We start from the raw sequence: 19201 nt of genomic DNA, 5'->3' as shown, positions 1-19201 counted from the left end.
GAATTTAGTTTTGTTAGTTTTTCTTGTAAACAATAAACAAAAAAAATATAATTTGTATTTGTTTGTATCTGTCCAATGCAGCCACACCTTTTGAAACACAAAATCTCAAATATTTCATGATAATATTTGAGATTGTGTAAAATTTTAAGGGTGTCTGAAAACTTTTTTCCACCACTGTACACTCACATGCACATACCCAAATCTGTAAACATGGTCAGTGCACAGGGACGGGCTAACGTCAACACACCATCACAACCCAGCTCTGGCCCTGTCTAGACGGGGCTTGTGTGCCAGTGGGTCGAGGACACAGTATAAACACTGCCCGGCTTAGGACTTTGATTCCCACTGGGATGGTGGACGCTGAAACATTACAAATATATTCATGGATATTCATGGCTCTGTATGGTGCTTAGGATAAAACATGCTCTTTAAAATGTATGTCTACAACTGGGCCTTGTGCAGCCACCTGCATTCGCTGCCTTTACTTTGTTCATGCGCCACCCTGCGACGCCAAACATCTAAACGTCTACATTAGCTCTTGGCAGTTTGGACAGAGAAGCGGACGTTGAAAAAGAAGCCGGTGGGTGGCCGGCACGGGCCAGGAGGACCAAACGATGCGACGCCAAGAGGCCTCTATCTCTGGCAGCCCGGTCCATTTAGTTCAAAACAAAGTACACATTGAATAAGAGATGGATTTTACATTTCCTTTCAAGAAAATCAAACCTTCCCAGGCTGTCTCCACATGTGCTGTGCCGCGGAGCTGCCGTATCATTTGCTTTACACTGCATGCACTCACCGCCAGATATTAAGAGAGCATATTTCCTCCCTGATCTTCCACATTAAACAGATTTCCTGCTAAGCTTAACAGTGACAAGGCTCTCTGTTCTCTCTCTCTCTCTCTCTCTCTCTCCTCCTCCCTCGGTTCCTCCCTCCCTCGCTTGCTTTCTCTGTTTTTCTGTTACATTTTCTGTCTCGCCTTCACCCTCTAAATCAAAATCTATCACTCTATCAGTCTTCCTCGCTCCATGCACGCACGCACGCGCGCGCACGCAGTCACCGCTCCCTAAACCAGGAACTCCCCCGCTTCAGGATCAAGTCGACTTAGAGGTGTCACACAGTTCTGAAGCCCGACTTCCTGCCCTAACCCTCCTGCCCCGGGGCAGGCAAGCCGGCAGCTTTGCTCCAGCACCGTGTTTGATCTCTGTGTGTGTGTTGGTGTGTGTGTGTGTGTGTGTGTGTGTGCATGACTGAAACAGTGCAGTATTGTACAGTTACCCATGTGTTTCCAGGTGAGCTGTCAGCGACTGTGACGCCATGGTGGCTCTGTCAGGAATGCCCCCTCCCTAATCTGCCCCAGCTGTGCTAACAGCCAGGATTAGAGACTGGCTAATCTATGATGATGGCTTCTGATGTTTGATGGGTTGTATTATGGGAGAAAGTGGGTTAAGGCACTCTTTCTGTTTTATTTTATTTTTTTTCTCTCGTCTCTCTCTCTCTCTCTCTCCCTCTTTGGCTTCCCCGCCTGCTTTGCTTTTCCTGAGGCGATGTGCTGCGTAGCGTAACTTTTCTGTGGGTGAGCTGCACACATGGCACGCCACGGTTGATCGTCTGTGTGAATTGAGAGACGTTTCTAATAAAGCTGACTTTGAGCCAGATGTGAGAGCCCCTTCCACACTGCCTGATTGAGAAAGCCTTTAAAAAAAAAAAAAAAAAAAAACATATTGGACGAGGCCGGATCTAGAGCTACCCATGTAGCAAACTGGACTTGACACAGCGCACTCTCGGAGCACATTCCTTGAGTGTACACGCATGTGGTGAGGTTGTTTTGATTACCCCTGCTTGTCACGTGACCTCAGCGCTGCCAGAGAAGAGCACCTGCTAGAAAAGCCGAGTCTCCAAAGTCAACAAACTCAACATGACTGCCCTTGGCCGCCGAACGAGAAGCCACACCTCAGAATACTCTTGGCTGTTCTGGGGCTTTCTGCGGCTGTTTGTGTATGGCTGTGGCTTTTTTTTTTTTTTTTTTTTTTTTCTCTTCTCGTCTCCCCAAGGAAAGAACCAAATGTTCCCGTCCACCCAAGTGAGCGACACTGGTGACCATAGCTTTCCGAGAATGCCGTGTTATTCTGCGCCATTGAGGATGTGGATGAGCATGGAGAGCGGCGGGCCTATTAAAGAGGAGTGGCGGGGGGAAAGCTTCCGTCCCTAATGAGGAAGTGTGGCTCGATGCCTTCAAGAGTCACCGCCGAAGAATCCAGCTTCACCAGAGAGGGTGACGCTCTGCTAAACAGCTAGTCTACTCAACCAGCTCAGTTCGCCATGTGAATGTGTTTCGGGTTTTTTTTTTTTTTTTTTTTTTTTTGGACAGCTACATTATGATTACACATTGCTGAAGAACCTCAGGTTTTCCATGTGTGTACGGCACACATAAACACCCAGACCTTGCTGCTCATTGATTTATTTTTTTTCCATGTTTGATGCATTTTGCTCCGGAACTGATTGATTTACTCACTGAGTGCTCCCTCCCCTTAACCGGAGTCTATCTATCATACCTTTTGTGTGCGTGCGTGTGTGTGTGTGTGCTTGCATGTGTATGTGCACATATGTTATTCATGTATATATATTCCCATCTGTATGTGTGTGTGTGTGTGTGTGTGTGTGTGTGTGCTCTTGCATGCATGTCAGCGTCTGTGTCCGTGTGTGTGTGAGACACGGTGTTTGACATGACAAGAGGTGACCTTCCCTCTGCTCTCTCCATCCTCTCCCTGTCATGGCATGTAGAACCCAGGTCTCTGTTGTCATGGTGACAGTAGTGACTGACAGCTCCTCTGTCCCAGGAAGACGGATTAGTGTGAGGCACTCTCCTCCATTATCCGGGCCGTGTTCCTTGGTCTTCTTTAGGGTAGTATAAGTATACCGTAGTGCCTTATTCTATAGCGTTTTATACAACTCCTCACAGCTCCATAACTCTGCTTGGCTATTTTTAACCTTTATTTATCCAGGGAAAGTTGAATGAGCGTGCATGCTCTTTTTCGGCAGTGCCCTGCCTCACACTCACGCTGTAATACATATTAGCACCCGGGAGCGTCCCTGTATAACCGCAGTCTTCTGCTGAGCAGATGGAGCTTAAGTGCCTTGCTCAAGAGGACATTGAAAGCAATTGTTGATGGAGGGAAAATACTCTGTGCATGTTTCAAAGCTACACTGCATGGTAAAAATATAATAACAGCAGAATCAATGAAATTGACAAAGAATTGATGGAATTAAAATTAGCCATAAAGGCTGGACTGAATAAAAATGAACTAAACTCTTAAGTGCAATTGGATCTTGTATCTGAAACTCTATATTTGTTCTGGAAAACAGAGAACAGCAGCAGCTCTGAGACTTGAGGCCGATATATTTATGGAGTCTGGTGATGGGTATGCTGCATAGTTTTAATCATCACAAGGCATGCGATGATAGCTTTTACTTTTAGCGTTTTTGTAATGTTTTACCCTTAGCTAAGGAGGGAAAAAAGGGCAAAAATACTGGTTGCACTTGGGCGAAGGTGAATTGTAAGGCAGGTGAAAAAAAAAAAATAGCACTTCAACACACTACAACTTAAAAGGCTCGGATAGATGATTCCTCTTCAAAAAATCTAATCTTAAAGAAGAATCATCTGTCCGTGCCTTTCAAGTTGCACTGTGCAGAATTACTATTTTTTCCGGTACATTACCCCTAGCTAAAAAATTTAATAAGGTTACTTTGTCTTTGACTTTTAAAAACAGAGAGTATTACAGAATAAACAAAAATAAATGAGTCATAACCATAAATAATAAAATTCCTGAAAATTAATGAAATAAAAAAAAAAACATGTTTACAGAAACTGTCAGTTGCAAAGAAAATACTGAGTAGATAAAAAAACAAATTATGTAAAAGCATGCCTGTAAGAATATGCTCTAAGAAGTGATTAAACAGATGACACTGGTTTTGCCGGGCTAAGCTCCTCAGGCGGGGTGTTAACAAAGCCGAGGGGCCAAGATATGGAGGGCTTTTCATGGTGAAGTGCTACAGTGCTGTAATTCACAGCCACCGGTGTGCAGCTCCACTATTTCCCGTCAGTCTGAAGCCCCACAGCTAAGATCAATAGTCATCAGGGCCCATCCCCAAGCTGCTCCACCATTAATAACCTGCACTGAGTAGCTGGGTACTGTTCCCTGGATCAACTGTTATCCCCCACCTCTCAGACAATGCCACAGAACAGCATGCAACTACGCAGGGAAGGGAAGAGTTTCGGTAGTTGGTAGCAATTCTTGACACCTGAGTCAACGCCAGGGCAAAACCAGAAACCCCATTCAGCACACACTCCTATATTTGCAAACTTTGCGTAAAAAAAAAAAAAAATCACCTTCATGTGCTTCACGTATTTGTATATTTAAACTATATTAGAGTAAGAACACTGAGATACAGAGCAACACTGGCCTGTATCCTTCAAGTAGAAGGCAACACACCTCAAAAGAATACTGATTTCCATTTAGGAGAACAGTATGATTTATCTTGCTCTCACAATAAATACAATGACCTGTAACTTGAAGTGTTTTAAGAATATTACACTGCAAGAACAGCCACCAGAAACATGTGGAGAAGGGAATACTGTACATGCATGGGCGAACTCCGCTATACACCACGTTTGATGTAACCCACAAAACGCAAACTCACGGTATTACATTGCCCACGGGTGTGCAGGTCCAAACCCCCACGGTACCCGAAGTGGTTATGTTTTTGCGGATTTTCGTCCTGGCATTACTGCAGTGCAGTCTGTATTTATAGTTATCGCTCTGTGGCACGGAGAGTGACGGTGGAGAAGAGATTAAGAAGTCCACTCACACCAGCCTCGTTAAGGAGCTACACAGGCCCCTGTTTATCAAACACGCACACACACACACCATCTGCTTCAGGCTCAGGTTGTGTGTGTGTTTGTGTGTGTGTGTGTGTGTGTGTGTGTGTGTGTGTGTGTGTGGCCAAACTTGTATGTGCGTATATACTTGCTTGTGTGTATGTATATGCATGTGCGTGTGCGTGCATGCAAACAAGCATGTGTGGCTGCAAATGGGGAAAACCATTTATTGCCAATTAGGGAAGCTTTATATTGCCCAAACCTGTCCTTCGACCATGGACAGGGAAGTCTTAAAAGAGCTGAAATTGGAGAAAAATCATCATGATCACCATAGCAACCCATTTCACTGTAGCTGGTCTTGACAACCCATGACTTGCCACAGCAGCGACTGCAGAAATATGCCCTGCTCAACCTGCCACATTAAATAGGTTAACTAATGGTTATGGGAGAAGAAGAAATCTTATCTTATTAAATTTTCTTGTTAAATCTAATTTAAATTCCTTTTGCCATTCTCAGAGAAATATAACATTTCAAATAGACATTCTCCCTTTGACAGAACGATTTTGATATTGCTAATTATGTCCTGCTTCCCTTCATTTGCTTTCATGCAATCCTCACAGGTGAGCAGGCTGAATAAGTTAATGGGAAGGAGAGGCGAAGACAAAAAGTCCTGAGGAAATTGGTATGCATGGTTTCTATTCACCATGGAGGAGAAGGTCACTTCACCAATCTGATAGGGCCTTTTAGACAATAGCAGGTTGAAAGGAAGAGAGAGCGAGAGAGAGAGAGGCGGGCGTGTGAGAGGGAAGTAGGGATGACACCGAGAGGTAATGTGACAAGACTCAGGAAATCTAGATAGGCTCCCTCACCCCGTCTCGAGTGTGGCAGCCCTCAAGGTGCGATAACCTTAAATTCGCATGCACGCAGACCCACCCTGTCACACTCACATACAAACACATACTAACATCCATCCCAGGGCATCCTCCTGGCCATGTGTGGCGACGGTGGGGGAGTTAATCACCCATGTCCATGGCCTTTAGCTGCTCTCATTAGCGGCGAGCGGTGGAGCCGTACCCGATCCATTAGCAACGCTGCCGGTAATGACACTTCACCAGCACTGCCGGGCCCACGGCCAAGAAAGGCTCCGCAGCCCAGCACAGCCCCTCCATTACAGCCTCCTACAACATACTGCCGCCACGCTTTTTACTACTGGCAGGGGGACTGAGAAGCAAAAGGGGGGGGGGAAAGCGACAGAAAGAAAGGGATTGTCCTTCCTTTTTCCTTGGTCCGGAAAAGCAGCAGGAAGAGGAGGAGAGGCGGAGAGGCAGCCTGGTGGCTTTTATCTAGGATCACATCCGTTGGCACTGTGCTGCTGCATTATCGTTCCAAGCCTCTTTGTCTTTGTCTATCTTTTTCACAGGCACACACACACAAACATGGATGTATGTGCCCACACACACACACACACACACGTGTGCAGGTACACATACACACAGTTAGGCAGACAAACAGTGGTATGTAATCTTTTATGCACAGGCATGTGCTAATTAAAAATAAGCACACACACACACTGGCAAATCAAACTTGCGGTGGCATGCGTGTGCAAACTCACACACACATGCACGCACGCACACATTCACAGCAAGTGGGGAAAAAAAGGCTCATGCAGAGTGCCGTGTCCTCATTCATATTGCATGTGAAAGCCCTTTGGCTGTCATGTAACTGAGCCTGTGTCACATCTGTAAAATGGCCATCATGAGCGAGCTAGCACCCAGTTAAAAGCCAGGGCAGGCATGACTAAAGGAATATAGGCCACAGGCAACAGACCTCCTGCTCCCTCTCTCTCTCTCTCTCCCTCTCTCTCTCTCTCTCTCTCGCTGTCTCAGTCTGGTGCATTTGCCTGCCTGTGAAGTCTTGAAGGAACAGCAGGACACCTCTTCCTCCTACTCCTCCTCCTCTGTCTACCCCACCTGCTCTCTGCTCCAGGAGACACACTGCTTCTCGTCTGCTCGTCTGTGCTGAGTGCACACACATATTCTCTTAGCGCCCTCCTAAGGACGCTGGGAGCATAGCAAACACCCGGCTCATTGTTTTCTGGGATAATTGCATGGAATGAGACATGGACGGGGCATGCCAGCATTTATTTCATGTTACGCAAGATCCTTATTGTACGGGTGGCCACTATTGATGGATTTCATGTATATTTTGTCGGAAAAGTGTTTGATTTTGACAATAAAATGTTATGGTTCAAACAAAAAAGATAAAGAGGTGCTACCCTAAATAGTGGAAAACGATTCTCAAGTCGGATTTTGTGATAACCAATTATCACTGGTTCATAAAATACTTTTTCAGTCTTAGATAAGTAAAAGTTGTTTGCTTATCATAGAACAACATGACTGATTGAATATTATGTCTCCTCTAAATATTGCTCATGTCAGTGGGATTGAACAAAATGAAAATTGAACTTTCTTGTGCAAAGTGTCATGTGTTGGTTTTGTTTTGTTTGTGTTTCAGTACATGACTGCTGCAGCCGCCGCGGCGCCTATGCAAGGGACCTACATTCCCCAGTACACTCCTGTGCCTCCAACAGCCGTCCCTGTCGAAGTAAGACCGACACACACACACACACACACACACTTATCCATAATCCAAAGACTTGTGGATGTGCACCCAGAGGAGAACGTCATTACTCCTGACAGCCCACTCACTTACACGCACAAGCACCCGCGCGCACACTTGCAAACCGGCTCACCACATCAACAGACCAACACAGTCATTAAATAGACAGATTACATTTGAAGTGCACGGCGAATTGCTCTCATTCTCTAAACAAATGGCCTCACGCTACGGGCGAATAATGAGGATGAAAACTGCAAGCGAAGCAAGATGAGGCAGAAGTTTTTGAGTATTTCAGAAAGACTTTTGAAGTGCAATACAGACTCTGTCACTTTGCTCGGTCGCTGTCTGAGCTCGTGGCAGGTCGGGCAGTCCGGCTCGAGGAATGATGAACGCGGCGAGCGGCCAGGCAGGCTGGGCCGGCAAGGAGAGCGGGGCGGCTGTCTGACGGCTGACAGTGCGGTCGTATTCAGATGGACTATCAGTCGTGTATCAGATGACAGGAGCTGAAGTGAGACACAGTGCCGGTGGTGGTGCTGTCTCTCTCTCTCTCTTTTTCCCTCTCCCTCTCTCTCTCTCTCTCCCCCAGCTGGTCCAGGCTGGTAGGTAGCTGGAACACACACACATCCCTCAGCCACGGGGCTCTGGTTAGCCCACCAGCCACAGCCAATGACAATTTCCCCCTGACAGATCCATCAGTCACCCTTCCCTCTTCTTTCTCCCCCCCTCCCCCTCCTTGGGAATGTGGCCGGCTCGCTCGCGAAGGAGCAGGATGGAGGAGGGAGACAGACGTAGCTGTAGCTTAGCCCACGGCGCCTCTTACCTATTTCATCCTCACTGGCGTCCTCTCAATGCCAGTGTCAGCGGCGGGGTATGTTTCAGTCTATCAGCCCGTGTCTGCAGGGCTGATGTATGGACGGGACACAGTATCCTTGAGAGCTTGTTAAAGGTGATTGAGATGACTCAATGATGGGGGCTATCGGTAATACAAGACACTTAAAAAGGCTAAGAGGTTGTTGTGATGAATTACCTGCGGCACACAGTCACACTGAAAGAAGTGCTTCTTGTCTGTGGTAGACATCAATAAATGTGAGAAAAACATAAAAAAGACATAACACTTTATACCGGTTTGTTTCCGTTGGTTATCAGGGTTCATATGGTCATAATAATAAAAAAAAAAAAAAAGAAAGAAAGAAAAACAGACGATATCAATATTCATGAAAATATGATTTCAGGCCTTTGAAAATGGGAAAATGCAATAGTTTTGGACAAGTCTTGGGAAAGGAGCATCATTTCTGTTAAAGATTGAAAAACCAATTAAATAACAGGGTTGTACCATTATTAAGTGGCACTGAAGGATTTCTGTTGTATGTGTTCATGCAGCAGTTTGTCTGAAACTGGTGAAGAAAGATCAAAATGACTGACCTGTATTTTACCTTTGCAAGTCAATACTATGCACTTTTTGGTCAGTTTTTAGATTGTGTTCTTTAGATAGATAGATAGATAGATAGATATACTTTATTGATCCCAACCAGGGAAATTCTCGTGTTACAGCAGCATCAGTAGAAACATATAATAAAGTTAAATAAAATACAATAAAGACTAAATATATACAATAAAGACTATAAAGACTAAAAACTAAAAATATACAATAAGGGCTAACCTAAGAATATGAGATATGAGATGTGAAATATACAGAGATATTAAAATACAAGATCAAATTTTGTCAAGTTGTATTTTTTGTTTTGTATTTATTTATTTATTTTAGATGACAAAGGCATTCAAACCGCAAGTTATATATCCCTTTGGTTAAAGAAAAAAAAAAGATTCTTTCAGCTTGGATTGGAATTTGAAAATGAAAAAAAAAAAAAAAATTAACCTAGGGGCATGAATATTAATTTGCTATAGACAGGATCTGAAATATAGCCCGACCTTTACAACACACATAGTATCAAAACACCTTTTCAGTGGCAACTCCAAAAAATAGTTTCTTTTGGTCTTGGAAAATATGCTAAAATTAAAAAAAAAAAAAAAAAAAAATCATTGAAAACTATTTGTATAAAATGTATGAACCCTGGCTTATGCACTTGACTCCTTCACTGATACATAAAACATGAGACAGATATGTTAAACTTCTTGTCAGATCGCAGAAAGACGATGCTGCCTCTGCCCTCTGTATTTCTTTTAACAATCACAACAGCGCACTTCATTCGGTACACTTGTTCCCCCCCTAAAAGTCACACACTTGGAAAGTTGGAAAGTCTTTGGAAAGTTCCACACGCTGCGGAGACATGCTTCTTTTTTAAGCCCAGACGTCCTAACACCTCTCCTCCTCTGTGGGCCTCAGGGAGTGGTGACGGACGCCTCCCCCCAGACAGTGGCTCCCTCGTCACAGGAGGTGGCCGGCCAGCAGCAACAGATCCAGGTGGACAGCGCCGCCGACCATGTTCCTGCTTACTCATACCAGTCCAAGTACGTCCAAACAGTGAACTTGAGCCGTAGTTTGTGCACACATAAGCATCTTCATCTTTCAGGCTCACTTTTTCAGCCAATTTTCAGCCTTATCTCTGTGCATCATTCATTGCAGGAAATGCCTATATGCACCATTAAACATAGGACGGCTTTAATCATACCACATATGTGATGATGCAGGGGCCAAGCGGTGGCAAAAAGACTCATTTTGGCCTTAAGAGCTCTAATCATTCTCTTTACCTGTTAAACTGTGAGATTTACCAACGAGGAAAACTAAAGTTAGACTCTCTTCTTGCTGCTTGCTATTCAGATGTTGGGTTTTGGATGGTGAATAATGCGAGGCAAAGCAAATGTATTTGTCTAGCACATTTCAGCAACATAGTGCTTTACATAAAACCGAAAAGCTATCAAGACCAAATGTAAAAGCAACATAAGGCAGTAAAAAGATATTTAAATGCAATTGAAAAGATAGAAAAAAATAAGCCAAAACAGTTAAAAAGGCAAAGGAAAAGTTGCAGTGCAGTGTAAGATAATAATGAAAAGCTTCAAATTTAATTTAAAGAGCGAGAGAGAAGTCATGATTTAAAAGAACTGAGAGCTGCAGTCGACCAGCGGGTTTTTTGGGGAGTTTGTTCCACATATGTGGCGCATTAAAAACTGAAAGCCGCCTCTCCAGCGCGCACACGCTGCATAAGTACATGATGATAAGGTTGAAAATAGGTGAAGTGGCCCTTTAATTTATTCACCGGAAGAAGACGCTTTGAAGCCGCCGATGTTAATTACTTCGCAAGAAAACACAGCAATCACCGAGATCAAAGGGCGATAATAAATTTGCATAGTAGATATAGATATTTTCAGATATTCTCTAAAACGTCATTTTGAAACCGCTGCTGACTCACATTTGATCATTTTCTGGTTTAATAATACACAAAATCCATCACACAACTGTTTTTTTTTTTTTTGTTTGTTTATTTGTTTGTTTTTAATCCTTCTGTAAATCTAACCCACAAAGACAACTACCTTCATGCCTTTGAATTATTTGATAAATGGAGGAGATATTAAAATGCAAGATCAAATTTTGTCAAGGTGTATTTTTTATTTTGTATTTATTCATTTATTTATTTATTTTAGATGACAAAGGCATTCAAACTGCAAGTTATATATCCCTTTGGTTAAAAAAAAGAAAGAAAAAAAGAAGGAAAATGATAGGCAGCACAGTGCTGAATACTAATCTTTGAGAGTGTTAAGAAATGCAGTGCTATTATCAAATTACTGAAATTATTCCGGGCTGCTGTTGTCATTCGCTTGTCATTTTGTCGACGCCGCGTGTCGCTCTGACCTGATCACAACTGCTGGGCGTACTTCATTTTGCTGCTGTTCCCTGACTGGCCTGTCAGCTGTCAACTCTATAGCTTTTGTGTGTTTGTAATATTGTGCTTTGATTACAGCTGCTCTCCCTCTCTCCCTCTCTCTCTCTCTCCTCTCTTTCATCAGATAGCGACGGCCTGGGAGAATGTTCCTGTGACAGCGTTGCCTTGAGACAGAAGGTGGCTGCACTGAGAATGTGAGGAAAAGAGAAAAAAGAAAGAGATTGCTTCCAGATTGCCCAGGCACCAAAAAAGAGACACTTTTTTCATTTCCTACCTGGCCTACGAGAAAAAAAAAAAAAAAAGAAAAAGAAAAAAAAAAACGCGAGAGGAGAGTAAGAGCGCAGAGGAAGGGGATGGGGAAATTGCTGGGCACAGTGCAAAGAAGTGAAATTGTTTAGTCTGGGAACCTGCCTGAAGGGCTGGGCTGAAGCTTGAAAAGTTTCTCAAAGAAAATTCTCAACCAAGTAAAAGGAGAAAAAAAAGAATAAAAAAAATCAAAATGACAAAAAAAAGAAAAAAAAATGTTGAATGCGCAGGTAGGCGATGAAGTTTATTTTGTAATTAGAAAAAAAAAGGGGAGTCAAGTTTGAGATACACACAGAGATTGTCTTCCTCAGATATTAAGCTACTATTTCTTTTCACTCTTTTTTATGTTCTAGTGTTAAATTTTAGTTTTCTAGATATATTCAAAAACAAAGTGTTTTTTTTTTCTTTCTTGAATCTTCATGGCCTTAATTTGAAGGGCGCCAGAAACTTTTTACAGAGGTAAAGTCTGACGTCTGGTTGGAAATAAAAGCAAACAAAATCAGTCTCTTGGACCACATGGAGGGTGCAAGACACTGGAGGAGTTGATTTAAAGAGGAAAAAAAAGAATCTATCACATAAGCTGTACAGATTTAATAGAGAAGAGCTTTTTTTCTTTTCTTCATTAGAAGAAAACTTTGATAATAATTATGTCAGAGGTAACTAAGTGTCAGAAGAAAACAAAATGTCTGTTGGGGGAAAAAGACTCGGGGGGGAAGATGAAGCTTTGAAGAGATTTTTCACAATGAGGAAAAAAGAAAACATGAGAAAACACGCTGCATTGTAGAGGATGCAGTCTGTTGCAAATGCTGAACTTGTTTTTTATTATCATAATTATTATTTTACATGGCAAAGTTGCTGTCGATGACATTAGTGCTTTTTATCTGCGACATTTTACCTTTTTTATGAGCTTTAAGATGTTTTTAGCCCGCTTTGCTTGTCACACTGCAAAAAGAAAAAAAAAGAAAAAAAAAAAAAGAAACAGGAAAAAAAAAATCTAAAATGAACAAAAAAAATCTATGGAAAAAATTCTGGCAGTGAAATAAAAACAGTAGATACAGTAGGAGCTTACGGTTTAAACCAATCAGTGCAAAAGCAATAGAAGAAATTGTTGACAATTTCTGTAGTCTTTCCTAGTTGTGGATCAAATGCAGCCCATGGATGGCCATTTTTATACCAAAGATGAAGAGACACTCTGAACCAGAGTTTTGTTTTGTTTTTGTTTTTGTTTTTGTTTTCCTTTTCTTTTCTTTTTTTTTTTTCAGTTTGATTTTGTCGTTGTTGATGTTGATGTTGCTGTTGTTGTTGATGTTAATGTTGATATTGTTGTTGTTGTTGCTGTTGTCATTGTTGTTTTTAATTTGACCTTGATGGCCGGACCAGTCCTTACTATCCTTCTCAACATTTTTCTTTTCATCGGTTTTAAGCTACGTTTTCCACGGTTGTCCAAACTGTCACACTCGTACACACACACACACACACACACACGCACACACACACAGATGCACAACACAACACTTAGATACACACCCACACGCCTCAAAAACAGTATTTTAATGTGTGATGCAACCAGTGGCAGTTCTACCAAACGTCCCTTTCTTCACCTCTTCTGTTGTCTTTCCATTTTCTTACACTCACAATGATTTCACACACTGGGTGCATTCCACTTCTCTCTCTCTCTCTCTCTCTCCCTCTCTCTCTCTCTCTCTCTCTCTCTCTATGTCGAGAGACTAACTAGGAAGCAGATTGGGGAATGTTGCTCGCTACACTCTGCAGTTGGTGTGGGTCGCTTTGGGCTTTTTTTTTTTTTTTTTTTTTTTTTGTCGTCTTAGTGATTTCTATCCTGAGGCTGTCTCTTTATCTCGTCGATTTACCCGTAACATAGCTAACTCCACGCCGTTCCCAAGCATACTGAGCTGTATTGTTGCGCTGGGAATCTCCCTGCTGGCTGTTTGGCCCAGTTTCCATCTGTGTTCATCCAGACAGTACCAAACATGGGTCATATAGTATGTTTTAAAAAAAAAAAATAATAATTTCTTAATCAGCCTGCTTGGATTACCAGACGAGTCAGGTTCTGTGTTTTAGCTGCATACTTTCAGGTCAGTTGTCGGTCATGAAAAAAAAAAAAAAAAAAAAACATAATTTAAGTCTTTTCCAGTGATTGCATAAACTTTCCAGCGCTCATTATTTTATCCCATGTTGGAAACCCCCACCTATGTACTGTTGTCAGTCAAGCCCAAAACAAAACAGAGCATCAAAACCAAGCGGCGTATAAAACAAGGAAAAAAGGACATGACATCACTGCAGAGCCCAAACTGGTGCCAAGTGTGGAAGAATTTGGTGCGGTTGACAATGTGGTGAGTGGGTTCGGCTCCCCTCCGTTTATGCCTTAGGCTACCAGTGAATTAAGCTAGTTTATCAGGTTATTACCCCAGCCAGCAGTTTCAGCTATTCAAGATTTGTTCGGCTATGTTGTTAACTCGCTCACATTTGACATACTTGGTTTATGTAAACTTCCTCAGATTGGATTATTGGACTGAATGGGGCTAGACCCAGGATTTTTTGGCTATATGCAGATGCTGGAGGTTTTGTGACCAACAACAAGGACAACAAATGCACACATTAATTAAAAAAAACAAAAAAAAACACCAGTCTGCATTATGCTATGTAGTCATGTCTCTTTCCTGTCAGAGTCCGAATAGCATTGGTATGGAAGTTTACAGTGGGACTGTCCTTGAATCGGGAAATAACCTCAAGAGATTTATGTGCAGTGAACTTTGCTTTTGTGCCACAAATAACCCTGTGGCCCCTGTGGCCCCTGTGACGCGTACTGTCTGACTTGAACATCCTCCTGATGATGTGTCCCATACTTTGAAAGGGGGGAATGAGGTGAGGTCAGCACACCTCTGGAACTAAGCAGGTTCCTCACCAGCCATAACAAGGTGTCGACGGCAACTTCTCCATCTACCCCACCGCTGAGTATCAGTCACACCTGGTTGTCCCTAATGCGGACCGCAAACAACCCCCGTCTCATTTCCTCCGGTCTCCATCCCACGGCTGCATGAGGTTTCTCAATGACTTCATCTCTGAGGATTGTCCCCCCGAAGAAATTGCTTGTGGGACAGTGGCAATTTCTGCTCCCATTACAGCAGCCTGTGTGTGTGTGTCTGCAGCGCTGTGTGTCTGTCCTGTTCGGCCATGCCCGCCCGCCCGCCTGCCCGCCCTGCCTTGCCGTGGTGCTACAGAGCTAAAAAGACCCCGCTTTTCCCTGCTTCAGTAGCACCATTAATGTGGCTCGGCCAGGCCAGGCTCCCCTGCTCTCATTTTCTCTCTCTGTCATTCCGTCTCTCACTATGTCGCTCTCTCCTCCTCTCTCTCTCTCTCCCTCTCCCTCTCCCTCTCTCTCTCTGAGGTTTCTTCTCTTTATTGGATGGTGCAGAAGCAGAACCACAAACCAATTTCAGTCACTCTCGCAATGAGGCTTGACGGGCCCAATTTGTCTCCCTCCGGGGCAATAGGATCCACTCCAGTGTCCCTCAAAAGACCCCTTTCTTCCAGACAGAGAGGGAGCTTTTTGTTTGGTGACAATTGCAATTGAGCTCTTGCACTTCATGTGACTCATCCAAAAGTACGTCTGGCAGTGTGCTGCACTTTTTTGGGGGGGGGAAATGCGGTGCGCAGTGCACATTGCAGGCACGCTATGTCATCATGCATGGCGACGTTTATAAGTAACAATCAAATTGTATTTCGAGTGCCTTTAATGAAGCTTCCAGATGATTCCAAAATCTTTGTTATCTGTATGATCGTATTAAAAAAAAACAAACATAGCAAAGCACATGGAAGAGCTTGTTTGAACAAGTTGTGCAAACGAAATGCTACACAATATTGAAGCTACTCTACGGTGCTAAGAAGGAAGCTGTTTAGGGCTTGTGCCTTCATCGTGTCCGCCGATCTTTGTGATGCGCTGGCCGTTGTTGATCACCGGATCAACATGAATTTTAACGGGCCGCCTGTCCGTTTGAAGACACACAAAAGAAACAGGCACACAGGTTCCTGTAGTGAACTGCCCTGTTAAAGCCATACGTGTGGTGTTTTTTTGTTTTTTGTTTTCATTTCATTTCATTTGCCTCAAGCCGACAGTAACCCACCGTGAAAGTAACTGTTGCGCGTTTTGAAGCCAACCCCACGTCTTCCATCCACTAACAAAGGTCAAAAGTCAAACTGAGACTCTCTCTCTCTCTCTCTCTCAAGAGCCATTCAGCTGTTTGTTGTCCAGTCAAATCAACACCTGTCCTTCCCTCTCATCCGATCTGTCATCTCATCCTCGCCATCTGCTTCTGCTCGCCTAGAAGCCGTGATTTTCTATTATCTTCAAATGAATTCATCTCGGCCCCGCTATGCGCCAGAGCAGCGGACTCATTTACGCTTTTCCACGTTGCTCATCATTGCCGCACGAACTCACCGTACTCCATTGTTGAATCCCTTTTTCTCAAGTGTTGTGATGTAAACAACAGAGCTGCTATACCATGACTTGACCAGTTTTAAGCTAGCACAAGTGTGTCAAGAGCTGTTCTGCCCGGCGGTCCGGCTTTTGGGAGCACACAGTATAGCTATTACCAAGTTCTCTGACTTTCACAGCTGTTGTTTCAAAGAGTTTGGAAGACATTATTGAAGCTAAATAGGACTCCAAATCCAGTAGTGGCACATCAGAGAGCAGAGCGTCCCACACAAGGCCTGCCTGAGATTCAATCGTAATGACATTATGGAAAATAGGATTACAAATAGCCAAGAGATTATAGGAAAATGCACAACAAACAACATCCGCTCTCCGATTTGCTGTTTGAGATTCAAGAAAGAAAGAGATGTTTTAAATAAGCTCTTGCGTCCGATGTACAGTACCAATCTTTCACAGAGATCTCAAAGATTACCAAACAAATAGAAATGGTTCTTTCTTAATAGCACAATGACGTACCTTGACGGCATACCAATACCTTCATGGAAATGTACAGAAAGCATGCCTGCAATTTTAAAGAGTCTGTAGCAGGAACGCTCTGCTCCAAGCCAGCCCATGTGTCAGCACAAACCAGCAGCCAGCTATAGAGAGCAGAAGAGTGTGTGTGTGTGTGTGTGTGTGTGTGTGTGTCTGTGGTGTGTGAGTAAGAGAGAGAGAGGGATCGTTAGCTCCTGTTGCCGGGCAGAAGTGGTCAGAGCCTGGAGTTTCTCCGTCTTCTTGCAGCAGTGTGTGAAAGAGACAGAGAGACGCAGTGCGGTCACCTCGCTTCCCCTCCTCTACAGGTTTCCAGGAGGTGACCAACTGGACATCTCACTAATTACTGACACACACTCTTCCTTTCATTAATACACACACACACACACACATACACACACATCAATACAGACTCTATCTTTCTCTCTTTCTCTACACAGACATTCACTCATTGATGTACATTCACTCACCTTTTGTCTTCAGTTGTAATTTTTTTTTAATTTTTTTTTTTTTTTTACATAGTGTTTCCGTCCCTGTCAGCCATCCTTTGCATCAGGTGACGTGCATCCTCAGCCTCAAGTCAGGATGTGTCCACGTTAAGCCAGATCCATTTGAAAACACATCTATTTTTTTGCTCCGTTTTGGCCCTCGATCCACACCAGGCCAGTGTTTTGCACCGGCACAAATGCTGCTTCTTGAAAGTGTTTCCGTGTGGACAGCAAGAAAAAAAAAAAAAAAAAAAAAAGATTGTGTGCTGCAGTGTGGATTGACCGCCAAAACGGCATTTTCGAACGTACCCGGCTTAGCGTGGACGCGGCCTCAGTGTCAGCCTCTCTCTCAGGGTAAGGGAACACTGAGAAAGACTCCAGACTGCCTCTCTCTTGTTTTTGCATCACAGGATCTCCCTCACTACACTGCTCAGACCTTTCAGAGCAGGTCGGTCAGAGCGCTGATCCAGGATTTACAGGCCAGATTCTCTACACACAGGGTTGCCAGGTTGGATGAGTCGCGTCCTACTTGCCATACCTTACTTACCAAGTAACCCTGGGCCAGATAGTAGCTGCAAACACTTTGTTGTAGTTTGCTTAAGCCTCCTCAAGTGTCAGAAGGGTGCTATGTATGGCAAAAAAAAAACAATGGAGTTAAAACCTGAATGTCTAAAAAGCCTACTCAATCAACAGTACCAATCAGTGTCCGAGATGGACATTATATCTGACACTGGCAAGAGTGTTTCAGCTACTATTTGATGGAGGGAGAAAGAAAATTGATACTGAAGGAAAGCGCGGTGGTAATAATGCCCCCGCCATTTCTCCTATTTGAATAAATCACACTGGTTGTCAGTGAGCTCACCTGCTCTGAGATACCTGATCAATACAAACCTTGAATGCTACAGCTGAGTCCTGCTTGTCTCCAGTGTCAGTCTTCTGAGGCTGAAGTCTAACAGGTGCTTACTTCACTGCCTTTTTCGACAGTTGCTCAGTCCGTCCGTCCCCCGCCCCCTCGCCGTCTCACACAGCCACTGCCGCCGTCCGAGAGCTCATACGCAGTTGACCCTCAGAGCCTGCCTCTCACAGTGGAGTGGACACACAGAGAACCATGGCTCAATAACACACAGCTCAGCCCAGCACATACATGAACATAAACACACACAAACACTCACACTCACGCAATGCAGTGGGAAAATTGCTCCAGCCACCCTCCGCAAGAGTGGGTCCCCATGCTTTTTAATTGATGCTTCGGTCCACCTTTGATGAGAGCTATCGATTGGCCACACATCCCCAGGAGTGCAGCCAGCCAGCAGCCACCACACCCCTCACCGAGTTTAAGAAGCTCCCCGAGAAACACAAAATCTGACTGGCTAACAGCCGCCAGGACATGGCCAACCAAATTGTGTACAGATAGCCAGCACAGAGTGTGCGTTAGGCATGGGATTCATTTAACAGATTAAAAAAAAAAAAAAAGAGGAAATATTTATTAGGACAGCAGAGCGGTTTTTAATTTGTTTTAGCTCTTCTTCTTTTTCTTTTCTTTTTTTTTGTTGGTTGTTTTCATTTGTTTTTCACTTTCCTTTTTGTTTTGGCGCCGAGGAGGACATGGTCACGCCTCGCACACGCTGCTCGGTGTGTGTGATCTTTGAGAACTATCTGTACATCTGTGGATGTTAGGATTTGACTTCGGTTTTATGAGTTGTTTTTTTTTTCTCTCTCTGATGAAGCTTTCAATAAAAAAATGTGGAAAAAGCACCAAGGAGGGTCGTTATCTTTCAATCTGCATCACAAATTATTGTACTTCATCACAGCTAGCTGTTTTACTGTCCTCGAGCCATTTTTATGGATATGTTTAGTATGCACCAAGCATCTCTCTCTCTCTCACACACACACACACACAACATACAGCCACCAGCAGCGGCACCACCCTCTCCATAGGCTATTATCTATATGACTAAATTACAGTGGGAAGCAATAGGAAGGCATACTATTATCATCTAGCCTGATGGCACCTGCCGCATGTTGACCTTGAGCCCCCACATCCTCTCATAATTACAGCCTTTGCAAATGGAGCTAATATCTCTCGATG

General features: G+C 43.6%; 1 protein-coding gene across 6 annotated transcripts in view; it reads left to right on the top strand.

Annotated features, from left to right (window-relative positions):
• Nucleotides 1-17369, top strand: part of rbms3 (RNA binding motif, single stranded interacting protein) — a 300019-nt gene extending 282650 nt beyond the window's left edge. For all 6 annotated transcript variants that reach the window (XM_030063193.1, XM_030063194.1, XM_030063192.1 and 3 more), the window contains 3 exons: nucleotides 7391-7480; nucleotides 9840-9964; nucleotides 11459-17369. In XM_030063193.1, coding sequence (XP_029919053.1) covers nucleotides 7391-7480; nucleotides 9840-9964; nucleotides 11459-11462 — 219 coding nt within the window. In that variant the 3' untranslated portion in view covers nucleotides 11463-17369. The remainder of the gene's footprint in view (nucleotides 1-7390; nucleotides 7481-9839; nucleotides 9965-11458) is intronic.
• Nucleotides 17370-19201: the final 1832 nt, after the last annotated feature.

The sequence above is a fragment of the Myripristis murdjan genome, chromosome 11 (genome assembly GCF_902150065.1).
Source record: "Myripristis murdjan chromosome 11, fMyrMur1.1, whole genome shotgun sequence".
NCBI classification, from domain to species: Eukaryota; Metazoa; Chordata; class Actinopteri; order Holocentriformes; family Holocentridae; genus Myripristis; species Myripristis murdjan.
Note: the sequence above shows the minus strand (reverse complement) of the source record. Positions and strands in the feature narration are given on the sequence as shown.